Source organism: Lissotriton vulgaris, chromosome 2_1 (assembly GCF_964263255.1).
Source record: "Lissotriton vulgaris chromosome 2_1, aLisVul1.2, whole genome shotgun sequence".
Lineage (NCBI taxonomy): Eukaryota > Metazoa > Chordata > Amphibia > Caudata > Salamandridae > Lissotriton > Lissotriton vulgaris.
Genome location: NC_141687.1, coordinates 626,290,845 through 626,314,493, shown reverse-complemented (window position 1 = coordinate 626,314,493; position 23,649 = coordinate 626,290,845). Strand labels below are relative to the sequence as shown.

The 23,649-nt window shown below is 45.4% G+C and overlaps 1 protein-coding gene across 1 annotated transcript in view; it reads right to left on the bottom strand.

The window, feature by feature from the left end:
- The window catches only part of LOC147730880 (bone morphogenetic protein 8A-like), a 320,574-nt gene that overhangs the window by 5,204 nt on the left and 291,721 nt on the right, over nt 1–23,649 (bottom strand). Inside the window, exons 5-6 of the mRNA XM_086955748.1 lie at nt 6,013–6,092; nt 3,218–3,328 (exon numbers count right to left, since the gene is read on the bottom strand). Coding sequence (XP_086811874.1) covers nt 3,218–3,328; nt 6,013–6,092 — 191 coding nt within the window. The remainder of the gene's footprint in view (nt 1–3,217; nt 3,329–6,012; nt 6,093–23,649) is intronic.

Genomic DNA, 23,649 nt, shown 5'->3' with positions numbered 1-23,649 from the left:
AAAACTTCAAAGGCTCAAACACTAAATCATATTCAGCGTCTGGAAATGAACTATAAGGAGAATTTTAGAACCCAACAATTGTCATCTACCACGCAACCAGACTGGCTATGCTAGGCGGGGAAGCTCTGCAAGACTTCTGCCTGTGACCAGGACTGGGGGCCATGGCCTGCTAGTTTCCTTGCTGGGTGAGGGGACATCACTCAGGGAATCTAAGACCACCTCCCAGTGCCTGTCTGCTTTCCAAGACAAGTGTGCCCTATGAAGAAAATGAGAGTGTTGGAGAAAGCAAAGTCAAGTGCAGAGCCCTGTCGAGTGGACTCCATGTGCGAGGTCTGAGGAAAAAGCTGCTACACCAATCGGATTGTTGCCAATGGGCAGGACAAAGCTGCCAACCTCTGTATACCAGGGGAGGGCCACCATGATGTGTGTGTTGGGCTGTGCCGATAGGTCTCGGGCCATGCGTAGTGCCGAATCGTCGACCGCGCGTGCAAGGAGTGACTGCCGCGGAAAAGCTGTATCCTTGTGCGGATGGCCAGGAGGGGCAGCCGTGAAGAATTTCACTGTGCCGATTGGGCAGGAAGACTGTGAGTTGCGGTGACTCCATATGTTGGATAAGGTCACGTAGAGCGAGAAGTGAGAACACCGTGAGGGTACTTGCACACCATTACCCAGGCCAAGGAACCAAGACAGGATCTAGCAGTTACCCCTCATTTGGAGACGAACCAAACCCTTGAGGCCTGATTCACAAAGGTAAATTTACAGACTTATGTAAGTTTAAACTTTTTCAGTATTCACATAACTATATTTTAATAGTAAGTTTACAAGTGCAGAGACTCCGCAGTCAGAGCGGAGAACTCCGAACATGAAAAGTCAGGAAAGGACTAGTAAACTTTTTTTAAATGCACTTTTGTGAATACTGAAAAGGTGCAAATTTAAATGCACAGTGAATCAGGCCTTGACCCCGTAGGAGGAGCTGCTGAGAGCCTTTGGTCGCTTCAGTAGTGCAAGAGCCCACGGACCAGCGGCATTCAGTCTTACACTGCCAGTGCATATAAGGATGTTTTCAGACAGGCCTGTTGGCCGTGGGGAAACTTGCTGCTAAATTAGCGCAGTATCGCTTTAACCCTATTGATTTTAAGTTAGAGACCTAATGGACTCGAGACTCGGACTACTAGTGAGGCATTCCCTGGTTGTTACCAATAGGGAATACCCGCAATCGCTAAACGTGTGGCTTGATTGGGGCAGGGAACCACCAAAGAAACACTAGAGCCCCAACTTCAGTGGAAGACTGTGTAATAGTTTGTGAATCTCATATTTTGTGTGGTTAGCAGCACAGATAAAATATTTTTCCTAAAGGTGAGTATTTGGCTGGAACATTATGTATTGCAACTGCTATGCGCTTTTTGGGTTGTGAACATGTGTTCACTCACCTGAATGGAGGATAGCTCGGACCACGCTATCCTGACAGTCAAGTACGGAAGGGGTGTCTTGACCCAGTTGTTTAGGATCCATTAGTAGGTCGGGCATCAGGAATAAAAGGCCTCAATCCCTACGGTTAGGCCCAGCAGCCCCTGCATTCCCCATGGAACTCTGAAAGGGGTCTGATGTATTTTAATATAATGCGCTGATTCACTAAGCATCTATCAAATCACCTATAACATATTTTTCCTACAATGAGAGTAATAAGCCTGTTAGATACTGATTTCCCCATGAAATAATGTTGGTTCCAGAAGAAATGATTTTATCAATGCTCGTTTAAGCTCAGCTTTCTTTTGGTACTATTTGGCCAATGGACACCAGGCAGCATTAGCTTTCGTCTGTTTTTGAGTGCTGCACTTTGTGAAGATTTTGCATATAATTCAGTATTATTTGGCATCATGAGGGCTTGAATGAGCAGAAAGGGGGAATTTGTACAGAGTTGTTTAAACAGTATGCCTCCAAATATATCCTGCCTAGGACTCAACAAATCCTTGAGATGTCACACATGACAAGAACAGCAGGTTTCCAGGCATGTACCTGCCTCCTCTCACAGAGGAAAAGGCAGCATGACCCCCATATTTCTAGAGTCACCTTCCTTAACAAGTCTTCCAGGGCCAAATTTATAAGGAGTTGCATTGCAATTCTTAAATTAGAATTATCAAGCCACACAAGTCCACCTTGCTTGACCCTGGGTGGCTAGTTAAATCTGAAGTAACGCAATGCAGATCAGATAGCTGTGTTGTGATACTCTGCCCCAGAGAGAAGTTTCGTGGTTTTTGGCACATTTCAAGATTTACCATTGCTGGTAGACCTGGGAATACGTCAAAATGCTATGCCTTCCCAGATGAGGCGAAATGGGGAGAAATATCTTAATTTCTCCTAATTTAAACAATCCTGCTTACAACGCAGGCAACCTTGCACTATGTGCCAGCGAAGCGAAAAGACAGGAATGAGCTGTATAATTTTAAATATTGTGCATTTCCGCCCTTTCCCTATTATGCATCGCAGCAGGTGGCTTGCTGTGAGATGTTTTGATAAATATGCCCCCCAGGGTCAAAACCGTTCCTTGGGATCATATGGGCTCAAATAGATGGATGCAGAAGGAGGTGGCACCTCTGTCATAAGTGTACAGCCTGCAACAAAAAAATACACACTTACGCTAAAGGGTTTTATTGTAAATGTCTAGAGACCAAACAAGCTTATTATGGTAAGGAATTATGAAGCTGGTCAAGAGTCTGTGATGAGCGGAAGGGTTGTGCTTGGAGGCAGAGGGAGCTATGTTTTTATGAGAAGGTTTAACTGACTCCCATAGTTTTCTTGCTACTGTAAAATACACTGGGTGGAGGATGAAGGAAGAATGGGTCTAGCTCCATGGTGATGGATCATTGTTTCTAATACTCCTGCTCCTGTGCACTTTGGTACTTTCTTCTATGCTTCATGTTTCTATGGCTACTGCATCTGTGATCCGAACTCTTGCTCCAAGTGCTCTTCTGCCCACCCTCATTGGCCTGTCCTCTGAGCTGCTCGCTCCTGTGCACTTTGCCTACTGGGTGCAGTTCTCCCCACTACTATGCCCCATGCCCCATGCTCCACTCTATCATACTCCGTGCCCCTCACTCTTCTGCCCAATGCACCTGTGCGTGTGAACCTATGCCTATCATCACATGCATTATTCACTTGCACCCAGAGTTGGAACAAGACCTTTACTCCGACTTGGCAAATTCCTTATAATACTCACAAGAGACTGCAGTATGGCGTGGTTGGTGGCATTCATGCAAGAGTCCAGGGGGAAGGTGCATTCCCCCTCACAGTAGTATGCTGAGTAGCCCTGCGGAGCGATCACCCAATCCTAGGGAAAGAACATCAGCCATTGGTTTTTGAAGTATATTCCCTACTTAAAAAGGCATCAACTGTTAAGCCTAAAGCATGGCCTAATGAGGGGTGGGTATTACATCTTATAGCAGATCTAGTGAGTGGTGACATTCAATCTAAGAGTGGATAAAATATAAGGATTAAGCAACCTGACAGTGCAGGTGAAAAACTATAGGGAGGCCTAGAAGAGGAGCAGGTGTTCTTGCTAGAGCAAGGTAAGAATCAAGCATCCAATGATATGGTAGGGCCCATGGTGACTGGTGGATTTTCACTGCCATGGCCGGGCCAAAGGTACATGATCACCCCAAGCATGAGGGCTAAGTCAAGCAGAGGATTAGAATTCTATAGCAGGTATTAGGTAAAGAGCAAAGATTCTTGGATTCTATGAAGACCAAGGAAATGGCATGTGTTACCTGTGAAGGTGGGGGCATGATGCAACATGGTGGATGCACTCTATAGTGGATGCATTCTCCTTGATTAGGGCCCTAAGGCAGGCATTCACTTCTTAGCTAGGCATAGACAAGGCATGCATTTGTATTGTTGCGTCTGAGCTCAGAATATAGGAAGCTGGGTAAAGTATTGCCCTGGCAGACACCTAGGAAGGGGGTGTAGGATATGACCACAGTACCTTAGAGTTAAGGACTACTCGGTGGGTGTGGTGTTGTCTGATGCCCGAGTCCAGTGTATTGAGGTCGATTATTATCAAGGTAAATAATAGGGACAATAGCTGTTCACCTATGTATATTGATAATGGGCCAGATGTACTAATATTGTGGTTGCAAAAAGCAGTCACAATTTTTAGCCAGTCTTTTTTTTCGACCAGAAGCTTATTTTGCAAATTGATCTATTTACTAATAGGCCAGTTTGCAAAACAAGTATTTGGATTGAGTCACAATCCGACCTACCTGATTAATATTGCTTAGGTAGATTGCAAATTGCTACACAACATGATTGTGCACAATCACAGGGAAAGTGGCCTGCAAGAGTCAGCAGACCACCATAAATGGGATTTCTTTAAAGGAGCCTGATTTTCTTGCAGGGCCCGTGATTGCTTTAGAAAAAATAAAAAAATTATATGTTTTTTTAAAGTTTCATTGAGAGTTGACAGTGGTCCTCTGACCACTGCTTACTCTCCCTGAAGCTTTTACCCCATTTCACAAAGGGCCAATAGGGACCGTGCCCTTTTCCAAATGGCTTACCACTCAAACTTGGAAGTCATAGCTTTTCAATTGTTTGAAACCAGAATTCTGGTTCCAATCCATTGATACACTGAACAATTAATTTACAATCAATTTGGAAGGATCCACAACACAGCCCCTCCAAATTGCGATTTGGTAACCATACAGTATCCCATTTTAAGATTCTGTAAAAGGTCACCATCTTCTAAAATAGGATTTGTACATGGGAAATGCCGATTTTGCAGATGCAAAGACTTCGATTTTGCAAATCAGTGTTTGCAAATGCAAAATAGGTTACTATCTCTGTCCACAGTTCCATTTGATGGCTATTGTCCCATTTATTTTTGGAGGACATGAGAACATACAATTTCCTTGAAGACACTTCCTCGTCTTTCCTCAGGGAATGCCATTTCCTCATCCACCACCTCTTAATTTTTTCAATTTAATGTGTTTGTTACATTAATAATACATATACATATATGTAATTATTTTACTTAAAAATAAATGTAATGCTCTTTAATTAAAAAAAAAAACATTTTGGGATTATACTTTACAAATATGTTTCATTCTGAAAGCAATTTAATAGGCAACTGTACAACAAAAGGGTTGTGAGTTTAAACCTTGGAGTACTAATAACGCAATTACATTTAGTTTAAAAAAAGTTTAATAAATAAAAAGTAATTATGCTAAACTACAATTAATAAAATGAAATCGTAAAAAATTATTTAAAAGGTGAGAAAGCTGAATTTCCCTCTAAGTCCTGGCATAGTAATGAATAAATTGTATTAGTGTTATTACATTTATTTATATTTAAAATAAGTTTCATTAATTAAATAAATGTCAGTTAATTTAGTGAATAGAAACATTAAATAAATAATAAGAGTTGTAGATAAGATTATCATTGATGCCAGGTAAAGGGAATCAAATTGTATCAATACATTAAAGTTAATTTAATGAAATACTTTCTAAAACACTAAATCAGATTAATAAAATATTGACTAAAGGAGATTTTTAAAGGTAGGTAAAGTAAAAGGGGATATGTGTAACACAACAGTATTCAATTTAAAGGAATTTAAAAAGGAAAGTGCTAATTACCAAGAGAAGTAACATAATAAGGAGGTAATAACGAGAAAATGCTTAATTTAGGGTAATCCCACCTTGACGAGGAAATGGTCTATGTGGAAAAATAGCAGGACATGCTAGGAGGGGAAATCCTAGGCCAGTAAACGTTATGTGTCCAGAAGAAACAGTTGTGGGACAGACTATCTTCACCATTGGCCTGGTACTGAGAGTGCTCATAAGAATCTTACTTCCTAGCTACCACCAGTGAGTTCTGGATGAAGGTGTGTCTGTGTATAATAGTACCTCCAGCCTAAGTCTACAGCCGGATAGAAACTGAGTGGTGCAGTGCATGTGATGTTAGTGTACCGCCGTTCTATGGTCGAGATGGGCTATGGTACAGTAAAGGAATAAAGGTCATTACCAGCCATCCAAGGTCCCGAAAGCTGACGTAAAGTTCGTGCCTCTTGCACACTTGATGTCCTTCATTGGTATGAACATGATCTGGAAAAGATGGAAACATTAGAGTGAGAAGGTAGGCCTTTAGAGCAGAGGTACCTGACTTCCCTCTTTAATCTGATGCTTCTTCATGAAGACAACATTTAATTGGAAGTGTCGGAGTGTTCCAAAAATGTGCATCTACCACTTCAATCTTTCCTGATCTTTCCTTATCTTATCGAATCATATACATTGTGGGGCTTCCACAGATCAAGATATCAAAGAGCCGGTGCAAGGACTATTGATGCAGTAGGCAGCAGGAACATATCTGATGCTTTTATTTTCTTTCTGGTATTTGCTCGGTGGCTGAACCTGCTGACTAGTTTTGCATTGTTGTACCTCTGCCCCTTTCAACATGCGTATATGCATGCTTTATCTTTCCTCTCATTATCCAAACATTAGCTGTGCATCAATAAATAGATGTGTCAGAAAAATCTAATATTGGTCACACGAAGGTCATAAATTATGCCTATATACTAAGCTCTCATTCAGAAAAATCTGATTATAAAGCTTGACCAAAAGTATCTCTGAAAATGATTCCTCACTAACCGAATATTAAAATTTAAATATCAGCCTGCGCTTATATTGACTCCACAATATAGACTATCAATAGATCATCACATAAATTCCTATGTATGCTTACCTAGACAATATGTTGGTAGTTGATATTGTTGAGTCCAAATATATGCAGGTCGACATTGTTGACCTCAGTTGTGTGACGTACAGCCCCTCTTTCACACACTATTACAGGTTCAGATGACCAGTAGTGAAATACATTTTATGAAGCGCGTCTCTTGGGTTCTTGCCCTGATCTAGTCCTTGCCCAATTTAAGTACTTGCTATAAAAGAGTTTAAATTAATAATTGTCTGGACAGCGGTTCTTACACTGCAGAACTGATCGTTACCTTCCCCAAACTATCCAATTATTAGCCATGCCATCAGCTTAACTATGTAAACAGCTGGCAGCATTTGTGAAGATAGAGTTGCTAAGATATGCACTCATTATACTTCAGGAGAAAATATTAATTTCTGATAATAAGCTCCAAGTAATCACAATTAAGATGCCAAAATTCCAGATGATGAAATTTGCTTTCATGTCAGAAGCGTAACTCGTGGTTGAAACCCACCTCTAATGGCCCCCAGCACACCCCTGTCAAACCAGGCTGATGACCTTCATACAAAGGAAATTCGGGAGTCTACACCAGGACCATGTTTTGATGGTGAAATGTTGACATAAATTAAATATTTTCTAGAGCAGAGAAGCCACTTGATTTCGTGGCTGTCATGGGCTGGACTCCAACTCTCTTTTCTTGACAGAGCATGGATTTCCCATCAACTTTACTATCGAACACTGATCTGTCTTTCGGCGATGCGATGTGGGGAGTGGACCATCCTGTGCATCATCCCCTAATTCTCCGGTGACTTTTGTTGGATCAGAATGTCCTGATTCAAGTCTTGTAGGAGGGTTCTGACCTTGCACAAGTTTCGGATCCAGCATATTTGGGACGCTTTTGAGTATGTTTGCGTGCTTGCCTTCTAGAGTTACTGGAGGCGGACAGGGCAAGAAGACGCCAAGCATCACAGTCCTCTTGTTTGGATTTCAAGTTTCTGGTTTATTTTCTCACGAGATATTTTGACTGATCATTTTGAAAAAACTTTGCAGTATTTCAGGAATAATCTGAACTCTTGGATAACCTTTTGTTAATTTGTAGAACAAACTTGATATTTTTCAGTCTAGTTTTTTGAACCTTGTGAATTGTACATCTTTAAGGTGCTAAACGACTTTGATTGCTTAGTTAGGTACGATGAAGATTATATAAACATGCTTGTGTTTATATATATATATTCATGTTTCAAATTTGCTTCTATGTGTTGCTGAGTTAGATAGATAAGAAGATAGATATTTATTGTAAAGTTATTTAACATTATTACAGATGCATTCAGTAGCAGTTAAAAAAAGTAAAAATCACTTAATTCGATTACCCACCACAATACAGTGTCATTTGGAAAATTCAATACATCCACATTACATAGCTGGCAAATGAGAATTATTTCCTTGTCACAGATAGAAGATTAACCTCACACTAGTGCTAGTTCGTCATTCAATTCAGTTCCTTAATTGACACTTTCATATATTTTAAACATCAGCCTGACAGTTGGCTAGATTCTCCCTTAAGGCAGGTCTGTACAGCTTCCGTACATGATTGAATGTTGAAAGACAAAAAATTGGGCTCAAACAAAATGTCCTCAAATCTTAAAGGTTTTTGAAGGTGCATACAATATAAATTGTTTCCAGGGCTGCACTGCATAGAGTACAATGTTGGTCAGAATTGCCACTTAGTCTCCTATACCAGTAGGCTTTCAAAGGAATTAGACCAAATTTCAGCTTAGTTAGTTGCTGTTTCTGGTCTTGTGCCAATTGTTGCTTAAGATAACTTGGTACATACAGGGGAATCATATAGCTTTATTTCTAGTTTTCCATTTAACTTCTTATTAAGATTTTCAATATCTAAGCCCCGAGATATTCTATTTGCTTGTTTCACCAACACCTTTGCTAGTTGCCTTTGTGGAAGGTTTGCCCCCGATATTTTGTGTACTACAAAGTTATCAATTTTTTTTCCACAGCAACGTTTTCCTTCATTGCCTGCTACAAATGTTTCAATAAGCTAGGGTCAGCCACCTTCACTTTCATACAATACAATAAACTGTGCATTCAATATTAGCTCTTGTCTTGTGAGATTAAATTCTAAACGAATTTGTGATGATGTTGCGCAGTCAAGAAGACAGAAAAGGTGTCAATAACAATCAATTACACTGAACTTTATCCTGCCAAGTATTAAGTTTGTTTCTGAATGCAATCATCCCATACAGCAGATTTGGCATTAACTTGCATCCAATGACCTTTATCAGAGCGGTTGTATCTGGACCTTCATGTTCTTCAATAATCTCTGAAATGCAAAGCTTAAATCTTGGGCCGATCCCTTTAAGGCTTTCACATGGGTCAGAGATTGGCCTTTCTGTCAAGCCATACTCCTAAATACTAATATGTTGATATTCTTTCCACTCTCTCTTTTTTTAATACATGGAGCCCTTTTGATTTAATTTATGACTGAATATTATTATCTTCATTTTGGCGATGTTCATTTGAATACTGTTCATGTCACAATAAATAGTTAGGTTACCCAAAGATCTCTGCAGCCTTATGGCTGTTTGTTCTAATATACAATTATCATCTTTACTGTAGTGCTTGATTTTAGCTCTGGCCAATATCAGGGTGAAAGATCTTGCTGAATCAAAAGCTTGTTTCATATCGGCTAAGTACAAAGAAAAGAGGAGAGGGACTAGAATGCAACCTTGCTTAAACCTTTATTGGCGAATATTGTTCAGTACGTGGTCCATTTTACTGTTACCTTAATTTTAACATAGGTGTCAGTTCAAACTTATGGCATTTAATCAGAGTTGGGAATACCCCATTTGGCCAGATTGGCTCACAAATTACCTCTAAGTAAATTTTCGACCGCTGTGGTAAAATTTATAAACACAGAATTTAAATCTCTCCCCAATGCACCATTGTTTGCTTCTTCAGTTTAGTTTTACATAATAGGTTATCCTCAATATTGCAGCCCCTCTTTAATCCTATTTGAAAGTGTGGGATTAATTGACTTTCCACTGCCCACTGTTGAAGCTCCTGGTTTAGTGTTCTGGCAAAATACTTGCCTTCTACAGGCAAAAGGGCAATTAATCGGAAGTTCTCTGAAGCATCCAATCTGCCCATTTTAGGCAGTGGCAGGAAAAGCGACAAACCCCCCCGTACCCTCCTCCAGCTCTCTAGAATAGAAATTGAAGACAGGCAATTTTTGTATTGGGGAAACAGTGCTGCGGTTTTGGAATGCCATTGGGTCCTGGGGCTCCAATGGCTCAAGTGGCTCTAATTGAGTTTTCTACTTGCTGCAAAGTTAAGGCTAAATCTACATCGTTCCCTGTGATTGGCCTGCTCTATACTCATTCATTTGCCCTCTGGAAATAATGAGCTGTTATAACTTTTTGATATGTCTTATTCAATTGCCTTGGGTAATATTGATTGCAGTGATTTGAAGTTTTTTTATGAAGTTGATTCATTAAGTCACAGAATTTCCTTGAGTCCTTTGATTTTGAGCTCAGATCATTTATTTTCTTCATTACATTTCGTATTCTGGCATAGCTTCTTTCTTTATTGATTGCATTTCTTGTATAGTTATATGGTTAGTTTACCTGTTATTGTTCAGAGACCACAATCTGATGGCCTTATTCAGTTGAGCTTTCAGTTGCCTAATCTTCTTCCCTCTGAAGCAGAGATTTCTGATCAGTTCCCTATCTGAACATGGTGGATCCACCTCCAGTAGGAGCCATTGTACCGAGGTCAAAAAATGCATCCAGACCGGGCCGGTTCAAAATGTCAGGTTCCCCATGATCAAGTGGCTATTCAAATATACTGTCCAGTAGGATGGTGCTTAATTCAGTGTTTTGAGTCTGCCATCTAAGCCTATAATTGGTACCAGCTCTGCTTCATTTCCCAATTGTTTTTGGCGGGCCAATGCCCAATAAGTAAATGTAGGGCACACTCCAACATTGCATAATCACTTGGCAAGCAAGGGCACCCTTTAAACTAGTTTATTTGTTGAAAATCATCAATGGATATCCACCTGTAGCCCAGAGTTGACAGCCTTTATGGTGATTTATGAGTGTAAGGAGCCGGCTGATCTGTTGGTGTTCTGCCATTGCGCAGGAACATGTCCATCTTTTTTATTTCACTTGAAAACTTTCCCAGGTGGATCTTTTCTTTGGGGGAATTGCACTTTCATTGGAGGGATTTTCTAATAGGAATCATATTGTTGCCATATTGATCCCTTGTCAGTGGACTGAACGTTTGCATGAAATTCCCCAGATATTAACTATATTGCGTGTTTCTAAACCGTTTTTCAAGTCTGCAGTTTGGACATGAGAGATGCCACAGTGTATTTCCTCATTGATTTTAGGGTTTATATATATGCTATCTATTATCACAATCTTCCACAGTTGTCTGAAGATGCTGCCAGTTTAACAAAGATATAACCCCCACATCCTGAATAGATTACTGATGCATCTACAGCTATTTTCTTTTTTTTCTTTTTTACATAGATTGGATGGCCACCCTGCTGGAATTTCTTGGCAGGAGAGAATAATTCTATGTACTCAGGCCATCGGCAGGATCCAAGCAACAAAGCCCTGGAAGACATATAATATCAAATCTTCTTAAGTAGGAAATTGAATACCTCTTAGAGCTTATTGCATTAATACCCATAATGTTACAGGAGCATATTGACACTAAGGAGTTCAAGGAGGAAAAGGGGTTAGGACTGCTGAACAAGAATATAACTGAAAATGCCAAGTATTACTATTTAAATATCAGTGAAGCACAGGCCCTGTCAATGGTTGGCTGGCTGTAACTCTCAGGGGTTTGAGATAGCAGTACTGCCTTCTTTCATATTGAACACTCTCTGAATGAGGTACTGAACTTGTTTTCACATCTGGGAGCTTCTTCAAAGGTGTTAGCGAGCTACCAGTAGCTTGTGAGCTCCTCGTTGGAAACCCAAAGTGGCCCAGTCCAATGAATTAACCTGTGGTGGAAGCAGCTTTGAAGAACAATCTTGTCACTGGTAGCAAGTGCAATTCTTTGAGGGTAGGTGTGATGTAGTCATATCAGTTCTAGCTAATAACTTGTCTAACAATGCATTCTGTACACTTTGAGGTTTACTGCTTAGGCATTTTGTTAGTCTAATGTATAGTCACTGGCCTAATTTAGTCTAAGTTGAACCAATGCTGTTGAGGCCTTTACTCAGATGAAACAATCCAGGTATGGGAAGATGGAGAGGTCATCTCGAGTGATTTAGACAACATTGATTTGATTTCGTTTTTATGCACACGTGTATCATTGCATACATCAACATAAACATTAACAGTAGAATTCTCAGGTTGTTGAGGGTGCTTTTTGTAGCATTGTTCACTTAACTTTCAAACGGGGACTTGAGTGCATGGTCAAGTTCTGTACCTCTGCGGAAAGAGTAGGACTTAATACAATTTCCTCAGGCACAATTATTGTTGGATGTAAGAAGCGGGGTTTCTGTAGCAGTAACCCCCCCACCTTTTGCCAGACTACTGATGCACTTTGACTTGATTTGCACTGGGTCCCTGCCATCAGGTTCCTGGGTCTTGTGTTGGTTCCCAAAACTGTACCTTGTACCCCCAATTGCCAACTCTCTGGCCACATGTTAGTCCCTTGTAAACGGTACCATGGGTACCAAGGGCACTGTGGCCAGGGAAGGCCTCTAAGAGCTGTGGCACTTATTGTGCCACCCTTAGAGGCCCTATATCTTTACACACACACACTGCCATTGCAGGCTGTGTATTTTGGTGCAGAACAAAGTGAAGAGTCCACATAGTACACATCCCTGTGTGCCATGCCTACAACCCACTGCCCAGGCATAGGTCAGCCACCCCTCTAGCTGGGTGCACTATACCAGTGGTGGGGGGATAGGTGCATTAGCCCTGTATCCCTACAGTGTCTAGACCAATTCTTAGAAACTGTAAGTACAGTAATGCCATTAAGAGTATATAGTGCTGGGAGTTTGTCATTACAAACTCCACAGAACCATGATGGCTTTACTGAAAGCTAGGAAGTTTGGTATCAAACTTCTCAGCACATTAAACCCACACTGATGCCAGTGTGGGATTTAATGAAACTACACTCAGAGGGCATCTTAGAGATACCGCCTTTGTAACGCGACCCCCAGCCTCTCCTGCTATCAAGAGTAGGCCCCCTTATAGTCTCCCCTCAGCGGGAAGACAGGCAGGAAAAATTACACAGCCCAAAAGATGTGCCCACCTCTGCCAACTCCACCTCTCAGGTGGGGGAGGCTAGATGAAGCCCACTCTTCAGTGCCCACCATCTTGCAGATGGCAGGCACTCTCCAATCAGGATTAGGGATTGTGCCCACTCCCCCACATGGGGTGAGCACACCAAAGGTGTAGTCACCCTAATACAGTATTTAGGGGGCATCCCTGAAGAAATGTGTTACATACCTGTAACTACAGTTATCCATTATTGGTATCTGTCATAGATTCACATGCCTGAATCATTCCCCGTCATCAGGGTGGGAGTTTCCGGTACATAAAAAGAGTAATGTCATAAAGACATATACATAGTAATAGGCCAGAGGCCTCTCATTAGTAACATATCCATGTCCTTTTGTAAAAAAAGAACCACATTTTGGCCAAGAGCCAATCAGCTATCACCACCCTCTAGAACCTTCCTGGAAGGAGCCCTAGTCCCTCAGATTTTTGTAAGCACGGTGCTAAGTAGTACCTACTGAGAGAACCAAGGTGAGCCCTTCCAGGGGAGGTGGGTGGGTTGCATGTGAATCTATGAAACATACCAATACTGGATAACTGCAGTTACAGGTAAGTAACGTATTTCTTATCCAGTATTAGGGGTATCTTTCATAGATTCACATGCCTGAATCAAAGTAGCAAGCAATCATCAGCACATTTAGAATGGTACAACATGTAAAATCACTCGGTAATAACATATCAATTGTGAAATACCATATAAAAGAGAAATGTGCAAGCAGACAGTAGGAAGGTGGGATGAAAGAGAGATGGCTCACCTCTAGTGAAATAGATGACGGAGCACAGCTTGTCCACCTGCTGCATCTTTCATAAGCTCAGTATCCAAGCAGTAGTGCCTGGTGAACATATGCGGCGTCTTCTATGTCGTCGCTCTGCATATGTCAACGATGGGTACTCCTGCAAAGAGCGCCATTGAGGTTGAGACCGCTCTAGTGGAATGAGCCCGAACTTTGGAATGCAGAGAATGTCCTGCTTGTTGATGGCAGAAAGCAATGGCTGCAGAGATCCAACGTGAAATGCTCTGCTTAGTCAATGGAAGACCTTTTCTGGGTCCGCTAAAGGCAACGAATAGTTGGATGGATTTTCGAAATTGTTCTGTTCTGTGGATGTAGAACTTCAGACAACGTTTAAGGTCTAGAGAGTGGAGAGACCTTTCTGCTGAGGAAAGTAGATTTGGGAAGAAAGTCCGCAAGACTATAGGTTCATTAAGGTGGAAGTTAGATGGAACCTTAGGAATGAATTTAGGATTGGCCCTTAGAATCACTCTGTCCTGTTTGAACTGCAGGAAAGGATCTTGAATGGAGAAGGCTTGAAGTTCACTTACTCGCCTTGCCGACGTAAGCGCTAGCAAGAGAGCTGTTTTCCAAGAAAGGTATTTGATGTCGGCTCTGTGTATTGGCTCAAAGGGATGTTTCATCAATTGAGCAAGCACAACGTTTAGTGGCCAGGTAGGTGGTAAAACTCTCACCGCAGGGAACATCCTGAAAAGGCCTTTCAGAAACTGTTAAAAAGTCTATTGGAACATAGGGAAGCACCAGATGAAGAATGCCTGAAACGAAATATGACTGCCAGGTGAACTTTTCTTGAAGCATGGGCCAATCCTGAGTTTGCCAAATGGAGAAGGTAAGGCAGATTTGTGCAGGTGATGACGAAAAAGGGTGTATGTTGTTTGCTTTACACCATATACAGAACCTTTTCCATTTCAGGGAATACGTCTTGTTGGTACTGTCGGCCCGAGCCCGGGCTTAGACCTCCCTGCATTCCTGAGGAATGTCTAAGTTCTGGAATTCTCTGAACTCAGGAGCCAAGCCGATAATTTGAGAGATGCTGGATCCGGATGCTGGACTTGCCCGTGGTTCATTTTGAGGAGAGTTGGGCATGGTTTGAATGGGATCGGCGGTTCCAGTGATAGGAGATGAAGCTCCGTAAACCAGTGTTGGCGCGTCCCCGCTGGGCTACCAAGATTAGGGTGCAATGCTCTGCCTTCAGTTTCCGGAGGACCCTGGGAATTAGGGGAAATGCGTATGCAAAGACGTTGCACCATGCGATCGAAAATGCATTCCCTAGAGATCCCTTCTGGGGATGCCAGCTTGCGTAATGTTTCAGAAAAGGGGGTGGTGATGAACAGAGTGTCTGAATTAAGCAGACCACTCTTACCCAGTCCAAAGATCAGGGCTTGATCCATCACCGTTATTTATCTCACTGCCCCATCCCAGCTCAGAACCTGGCTATATGCAAATTAGTCTGTCCCTGGCCCAGTGCATCATGGGAACAGGGCAGACCAAACTACCAAGCCAATTCTTCACCAGAAAGGAGACAAGCTACCGGGGACCGGTTTCTGGCATTTCAGCCTCTTCGGCCCGGCTTGCTTGAATCCTGATGGAGCAGTGAGAAAGGGACTCATGTCTGAGTATACCCTGCCACACTTATAGTGGCCAAAAACGATTCAGAAAAGGGGGTGGTGATGAACAGAGTGTCTGAATTAAGCAGACCACTCTTACCCAGTCCAAAGATCAGGGCTTGATCCATCACCGTTATTTATCTCACTGCCCCATCCCAGCTCAGAACCTGGCTATATGCAAATTAGTCTGTCCCTGGCCCAGTGCATCATGGGAACAGGGCAGAACAAACTACCAAGCCAATTCTTCACCAGAAAGGAGACAAGCTACCGGGGACCGGTTTCTGGCATTTCAGCCTCTTCGGCCCGGCTTGCTTGAATCCTGATGGAGCAGTGAGAAAGGGACTCATGTCTGAGTATACCTTGCCACACTTATAGTGGCCAAAAACGATTCAGAAAAGGGGGTGGTGATGAACAGAGTGTCTGAATTAAGCAGACCACTCTTACCCAGTCCAAAGATCAGGGCTTGATCCATCACCGTTATTTATCTCACTGCCCCATCCCAGCTCAGAACCTGGCTATATGCAAATTAGTCTGTCCCTGGCCCAGTGCATCATGGGAACAGGGCAGACCAAACTACCAAGCCAATTCTTCACCAGAAAGGAGACAAGCTACCGGGGACCGGTTTCTGGCATTTCAGCCTCTTCGGCCCGGCTTGCTTGAATCCTGATGGAGCAGTGAGAAAGGGACTCATGTCTGAGTATACCCTGCCACACTTATAGTGGCCAAAAACGATTCAGAAAAGGGGGTGGTGCGTAATGTTGGCATTTTGCGTTGTGCTGGGTTGCAAACAGATCCAGGTGACGCCTGCCCCATCGGGGGAATATGGAGTTGAGAAGTTGTTGATCCAGCTCCCACTCGTGGCATACAGAGCGTTGTCTGCTCAGAGAGTCCGCCAGGATATTGTCCGTCCCCGGGACGTACTGTGCCCGAAGGGAAATGTTTTTTCGAAGTAGCCATTTCCAAATCTGTTGAGATTCTTGAGACTACGTCAAAGAGCAAGTTCCCCCCTGTTTGTTTAGATAGTGCATTGTGGTGGTGTTGTCTGTTCTCACAAGCACTGGGGAATCCTTGATCCGGGGCAAGAACTCTCTGAGCACAAGGTAGACTGCTCTTAACTCGAGAAGGTTTATGTGCAGTTGTTTCTCTGCAGTGGACCACTGCCCGTTGATCTGGAGCTCCTGAAGGAACGCGCCCCATCCTTCTAAGGATGCATCTGTGGTTATCACATGTGGCGAAACTGGAAGTAGGAAAGGAAGACCCTGCATAAGATTCTGTGGGTGAAGCCACCAGTGTAGAGCTTGGACAATGGAAGGAGTTATCCGGATCACATCATCGAAAGATCCTGTACATTTGATCCACTGAGTGGATAGCGCCTCCTGAAGTGGACGCATACGAAGGCGGCAATATGGAACTAACAGGATGTTCGAGGACATCATCCCTAACAAGGATTTGTACAGGCGCACCGTGATGGTCTCTTTGGCCTGAATCCGGGCGGCCAAGGATATCAGCTTGACTTGATGCTCCTGTGAAGGAAAAGCCTTTTTCTGGGCTGTATCTAGCACAGCGTCAAGGAAAGTGAGGCACTGAGAAGGCTGAAGGACAGATTTCTCTTGGTTGAGAGTAAGTCCCAGGTCGTTGAAGAGTTGAAGACAGGCGTTGGAGGACTTGGTCACGCCTGCGAAAGTAGGTGCCTTGACGAGCCAGTCGTCTAAGTACGGGAAAACCTGGTGATGTTGTTGGCGGAGGTACGCTGCTACTGGAGACAGGCATTTTGTAAAAATGCGTGGTGCCGCCTTCAGGCCGAAGGGCAATACCCGAAACTGGTAGTGTTTGCCTGCCACAGCGAACCTGAGGAATTGCTTGTGGTTTCTGTGGATCGGTATATGAAAGTAAGCGTCTTGACGGTCTAAGGACACCATGAAGTCGTTCGCATTGAAGAGTTTCAGCATCTCCTGGATGGACACCATACGGAATGACTGTTTCTTGAGGTATTTGTTGAGATCTCTTAAGTCCAATATAGGTCTCCATTTTTTCTCCTTCTTTCGAATTAAGAAGAATCGGGAGTAGAATCCCTTGCCCTTTTGACCTCGGGGGACTCTTTCTATCGCTCCTTTCTGGAGCATTAGTGAGAGTTCCAATTGCAGCAGATGTAGATTCTTGTGCAGCATTGGGCGTTGAGGATTTTGAGGAGGAGTTTCTACGAACTCCAGACAGTGTCCAAATTGAACAAGTTGGAGGACCCACCGATCCATTGTAATTTGTTGCCAATTGTGTAGGAAGGATGAAATTCTTTCTCCAACTTTGCAAGGTAGAGAAGAAGTGGAGACCTGTGGCAGAGAGAAGTCATTGCCTTCTGGCTGTATCCTTCTTTTCTCCTCGACCATGAAAGGAAGACTTGTTGTAGGACGACTGGTTTTGTTGTTGTCTCTGTTGGTACTGGGGTTTGTACTGCTGATTTGAGCTGTACGAGGATTTGTACCCTTGATAGTCACCTCTTGTTGATTGACCTCTTCCTCTGGAGCCCCGAAAGGAAGGATTTTTATACTGGAGGGTACCCAGTGCCTTTGCTGTATCAGTATCTTTTTCGATACCTTGAAGCATCTCATCTATGTGTTGTCCAAACAGAAGTTGGCCATCATACGGCATGTCTAATACTTTAGTCTGCACTTCAGGTCGGAAAGATGTTGCTTTGAGCCAACCTTGTTGCCTCAGGACTGCAGCTCCTGCCAGCTGACGGAACCCCGTGAATGCGATATCAATTGCAACATCAACCATCTCCGAGGCTGAACGTTCGCCTTCAAGGAGAATCTTTTTTGCCTCTTCCTTCTGTTCTTCTGACAGAGATCCCAAATATGGGGCGATATCAGCCCACATCTGACGGTTGTATCGTCCTAACAGTGCCAAAGAGTTTGCCGCATGCACTGTTAGTGCTGACATAGAGGAAACCCGCTTTCCAATGTTGTCGAGTTTTCTGCCCTCCTTATCTGGCGGCGCAGTTAGCGCTGCAGATGGATTTTTTTATTTTTGCTGCTCTGCCTGAGTAATGACCGAGTCCGGCTTTGGATGGCCAGTAAGGCAAGCAGTTGCCCAATGGAGGACTGACAATTGTCTGCAGCTTAATGCAGGCAAAACTGAGGTTCTGCTTGTAGGGAAGAACATCACCCTTTGGAATGAGCACTGGTGGCCAGCCTCGCTGGACATTATGCCAGCGCCTAAATCTCTAGTTAAGAACCTGGGAGTCTGGATGGACTCCTCGCTTAGCTTTCAGACTCACACCAAGAGAGTGGCAGCTACTGTGTGGGTCTGCTAAGAGGCCTTAACCCTATTCTGAAGTTTTTTGACTCAAAAGTGCGTCAGCTTATTGTCCATGCCACTGTTCTATCACGCTTGGACTATGCCAGTGTGCTTTTCTTGGGTGCAAATAAAGCAGAGATAGCGTGACTCCAGGGAGTCCAAAACTCAGCAGCGAGAGCCTTGGTAGGACTTCCCCGTAGGTGTTCAGCCAGAGCCACGATCAGAAGGCTGCACTGGCTTCCGATTAACTCCCGAATCCAGTTTAAAGCTCTTTGTCTGGCGTTTAAGATCCTTAAATTCGGGAGCCCGGACCTACTATGCCCACTTTTAACCCCATATGTTCCACAGCGTAGTCTGCGTTCACTTGGACAACATCAGGTGATTGTACCTCGGACTAAATTATGCCGCATTGGTGGCCGCTCCTTCCGGGTTTTGGCAGCCAAGCTTTGGAACTCCTTGCTGGTCGGCATCCGCAGAATGGAGAATTTGCTTGCTTTCTGGAAAGCCATTAAAACCTTTCTGTTTCCTCCAGCATTGGGATTTGCGACCATGGTCGGCTAGCCTTTAATTGTGTTAGTACCTTTGGATCTAGCAGCGCCGGGACGCCTCTTTGCTGGGGCAGCGGTTGCGCTTACAAAACAATTAACATAACATAACAAGCTGGAGCCGTGTCCGGAGCCCTATATTTTTTGTCCAGTCTGGGCAGAACTGGAGGCAAAGATGAAGGGTTTTGCATTATTTTCACCCCTTCGTCCCAAACATATTCAATGATGGGAATGGACCGAATAGCCTTTTTGAATGGTTCCTTAAAATCGTAAAGGAAGCAGTCCTGTTGTTCTGTGGTCATTTGGATTTTAAAACGCAACGCCGCCCTTTCTAGGATATTATGGAATCCTTCAATGTCTTCTGGGGGCGAATCTGCTTGTGGTAGTTCAGGGGATGCTGGACATGGAATAACGTAGTCATCCCATTCGTCCTGTGTGTCCTGTAGTTCCCCTTCCTGACGTTGTTGCTCTTCTTCTTCTTCTTCTTCCTCATCTGAGGATAGAGGAGGACGTGAAGGAGCAGGGTCTGGCTGAAGCACTAGAGGTGGACGCCTAGGTCTAGGTGGAGGTGACACTACTGGCGGTGGAGGAGGAGTGGAAGGAAACCTCTGTTTGTAGTCCGCAATCAAAAACTGCAGACGTCACTATGGATGCTGGGAGACACACCATAGGCTATGAAGAAGGAGGAGAAGGAGGCTGGTATTCCTCCTGGTATTCCACTTTATCCTGTTCTTGGTCTTCACAATCTGAACTTTCATGAAGTTTTGGGCAGAACTGGAGGCAAAGATGAAGGGTTTTGCATTATTTTCACCCCTTCGTCCCAAACATATTCAATGATGGGAATGGACCGAATAGCCTTTTTGAATGGTTCCTTAAAATCGTAAAGGAAGCAGTCCTGTTGTTCTGTGGTCATTTGGATTTTAAAACGCAACGCCGCCCTTTCTAGGATATTATGGAATCCTTCAATGTCTTCTGGGGGCGAATCCGCTTGTGGTAGTTCAGGGGATGCTGGACATGGAATAACGTAGTCATCCCATTCGTCCTGTGTGTCCTGTAGTTCCCCTTCCTGACGTTGTTGCTCTTCTTCTTCTTCTTCTTCCTCATCTGAGGATAGAGGAGGACGTGAAGGAGCAGGGTCTGGCTGAAGCACTAGAAGTGGACGCCTAGGTCTAGGTGGAGGTGACACTACTGGCGGTGGAGGAGGAGTGGAAGGAAACCTCTGTTTGTAGTCCGCAATCAAAAACTGCAGATGTCACTATGGATGCTGGGAGACACACCATAGGCTATGAAGAAGGAGGAGAAGGAGGCTGGTATTCCTCCTGGTATTCCACTTTATCCTGTTCTTGGTCTTCACAATCTGAACTTTCATGAAGTTTTACGTGCAGTTCAGATGGGCTGGTTGCTGTTTGGAACATAGAGCCCTCATCAGAGTCTTCAGTGTCCAGAAGATGAGCAGGTGGTAGTGCCTGGACTCTGCTCGGAGAGGTCAATTTCGGCGTCCGAGTACGCTTAGTAATCTTGAAGTGCGTATACGCATACTTCAAAGGAGGAGACTCTATCGTTGTCAAGCCCATCGACAGGGTGGTCGTCGATGGGGGAACGTCAACAATCAATCTAGAAGCCGTCGTCGTCGATGACGATGTCGTCGACGGTTGCATCGCCGACGGTGATTTCTTCGTCGAAGCTGGTGTCGACGTCGAAGATCTCGTCGACGACTTCGTCGACGATGAAGTTGTAAACGTCGATGGAGCCTTTATCGTCGTCGATGAGGATTTTGTCGATGACGAAGAGGATTTCGTCGACGATGAAGAGGATTTCGTCGACAACGATGGAACATTCGTCGACTGCGTCGATTTTGACTTCGTCGACGTGGAAGCACTCGTAGACGGTGGCGTCGTCGACGATTTCTTGATCACAATAATAGATGGAACAGACCTACCCGTCGACGACGAGGATGTAGTGGTCGTCGACGTGGATGACAAGGATGACGCCACCGACGTGGAGATAGTTGCTGTCGACGCCGTCACAGGCAGAGCTGAAGACGTCATCAAAGGTTTCTTGAAGGTAGGATCCTGAAGAGAAACCTTCACAGCCATGGCCTTTGAACAAACCTCTGAAGACTTGGGCGTCTTCTTTTGAGGTGGCTCCAAAGATGATCCTGGGGATGACGTTCTAGGCCTTTTGGGAGAGGAATGTGCACTCCTGATGGAACACTCACTCTCACCTGAAGAGACTGCCTAGTCCTTGTCTTTCAGTCTCTGAAGCCATATCAACAGGCGGCCCTCTCTGTCCTTGAGAGTTTTAGCCGAAAAAGTGCGGGAGACTTTGCAATCCTTTGCAGAGTGTTCAGGTGTTAGACGGACCGGGAGGGTCGGCCGAGGACAAGGGGAGAGGTCTCCAGGGAGAGCCGCCTCCAGCGATCGTACAGACGAGTAACTTCCCCCCCACAGACGTACACCACACAAAGATAAGGTTTAACGTTCTTTATAAGTAATCTTTAAGTACGGTGGAATGGTACAAGGAGGTCTGGACTCAGGGGTCCCCTCGATTCTAGTCTCTTGGATGGGAAGGGGGTAGCGGGACAGTCTTATTACCAATCTGGTAGATGCGATGATATGATGAATAGCTCACAATCCTCGAGCTCGGCGTTCTAGATGGACGGGCCGCGGCAGCGCCGGCAGGTCCCGAGATGATCGCAGGTAGCGACGGTCCGCGGCGGCGCCAGCAGGTCCCGGTGAAGGTGGTAGTTACAACGGTCCGCGGCAGCGCCAGCAGGTCCCGACGAGGATGAAGGATGCAGAAGGTTGCGGCAGCGCCAGCAGGCAGGACGATAGTTCGCAAGGCAGGGCTACGGCAGCGCCAGTAGTCCGTCAAGGATGAGTTCTTCACGGTGTCTCTCGACTCCAGGATACAACTCCCTTCCTGCTCTGGAGCTGCCCCAGTTATAGGTCTGGCGCCCTTTGATGTCCGGACCCTCGCACTTGGAGGTCGGGAGGTCCGGGATGAGGGAGTCCAGACACCCAGCAGGGGGGTGGAGCCAGCGCCCGGGGGAGCTGGGGGGCGATCGGCACCTGGCGGGGGAGAGCCATCGACACTTCTTTCTCCCATTGACCTGCCAAGTGGTCCGTTCACCTCCTGGGTGGATGGTGGTGCCGGGATGTCGGGGCCTGGCCAGGCCCAGGGTTAGGGTCGATCTGAGGCCACCCGGCCTCGTGGTGCAGTGTCCAAGATGGCGGCCGGGCCGGGCGAGGGCCGGTAGTGGTTCGGCCCCATGATACAGAGATGTCCGGGGGCAGGAGTCCCGTATGAGACGGGGTGCGGGGTGCTTCTGTGGGTAACACCTGGAGGGCCGGGGCTCAGGCCCTGTCATGCGGGGGGGGAAGCAAGCCCTTCCTGTGGCCTGTCCAACATGCGTCCGCCCCAGCTGAAGGCGGGGAGAGTCCCCCATCCTCTTGGGGACTCTCCTCGTCGAGGCGGAAAAAGCGTGACAGGCCGTCTGCGTTAGCGTGGTCTTGGCCAGGTCGATGTTCCACAGTGAAGTCCATCCCCTGCAGGGAGATGGACCAACGCAATAGTTTGGGGTTTTCCCCCCGCATCTGCATTAGCCACTGCAGGGGCCGATGATCTGTCTGCACCCGGAAGTGGGTACCGAAGAGATAGGGCCGGAGCTTTTTGAGGGCCCACACCACTGCGAAGGCCTCCCTCTCGATGGTGCTCCAGCGCTGTTCTCGGGCCAGGAGACGTCTGCTGATGAAGGCCACTGGTTGGTCAAGTCCTTCGGTGTTCAACTGGGAGAGGACCGCCCCAATGCCATGGTCGGAGGCATCCGTTTGTACGATTAATTCCCGACTGTAGTCGGGGGCCTGGAGCACAGGGGCAGTGCACATGGCGGCCTTCAGCTTCTTGAAGGCCGCTTGACAGTCTGGGGTCCAGTTGACCTTCTTCGGGTGATTTTTGGATGTGAGTTCTGTGAGGGGCCCCACAATGCTGCCATAGTCCCTCACGAACCGCCGGTAGTAGCCGGTGATCCCCAAGAAGGCTCGGACCTCGGTCTGCGTGACGGGAGGCTGCCAGGACTGGATGGCAGCGATCTTGAGTTGAAGGGGGGCCACCAGACCGCTTCCCACCTGGTGTCCGAGATAGGTCACGGACCCCTGACCAATTTGGCACTTGCTGGCCTTGATTGTGAGGCCGGTCCGTTGGTGGGCCTGCAGGACCTCTCGGAGGTGGTGGAGGTGGTCGGACCAGTGGCGGCTGTACACAGCGATATCGTCCAGGTAGGCGGCGCTGAACTCCTCGAGCCCCGCCAAGACCTGGTTCACCAGTCACTGAAAAGTAGCTGGAGCATTCTTCATGCCGAACGGCATGACCTTGAAGTGGTAGTGGCCATCGGGAGTGG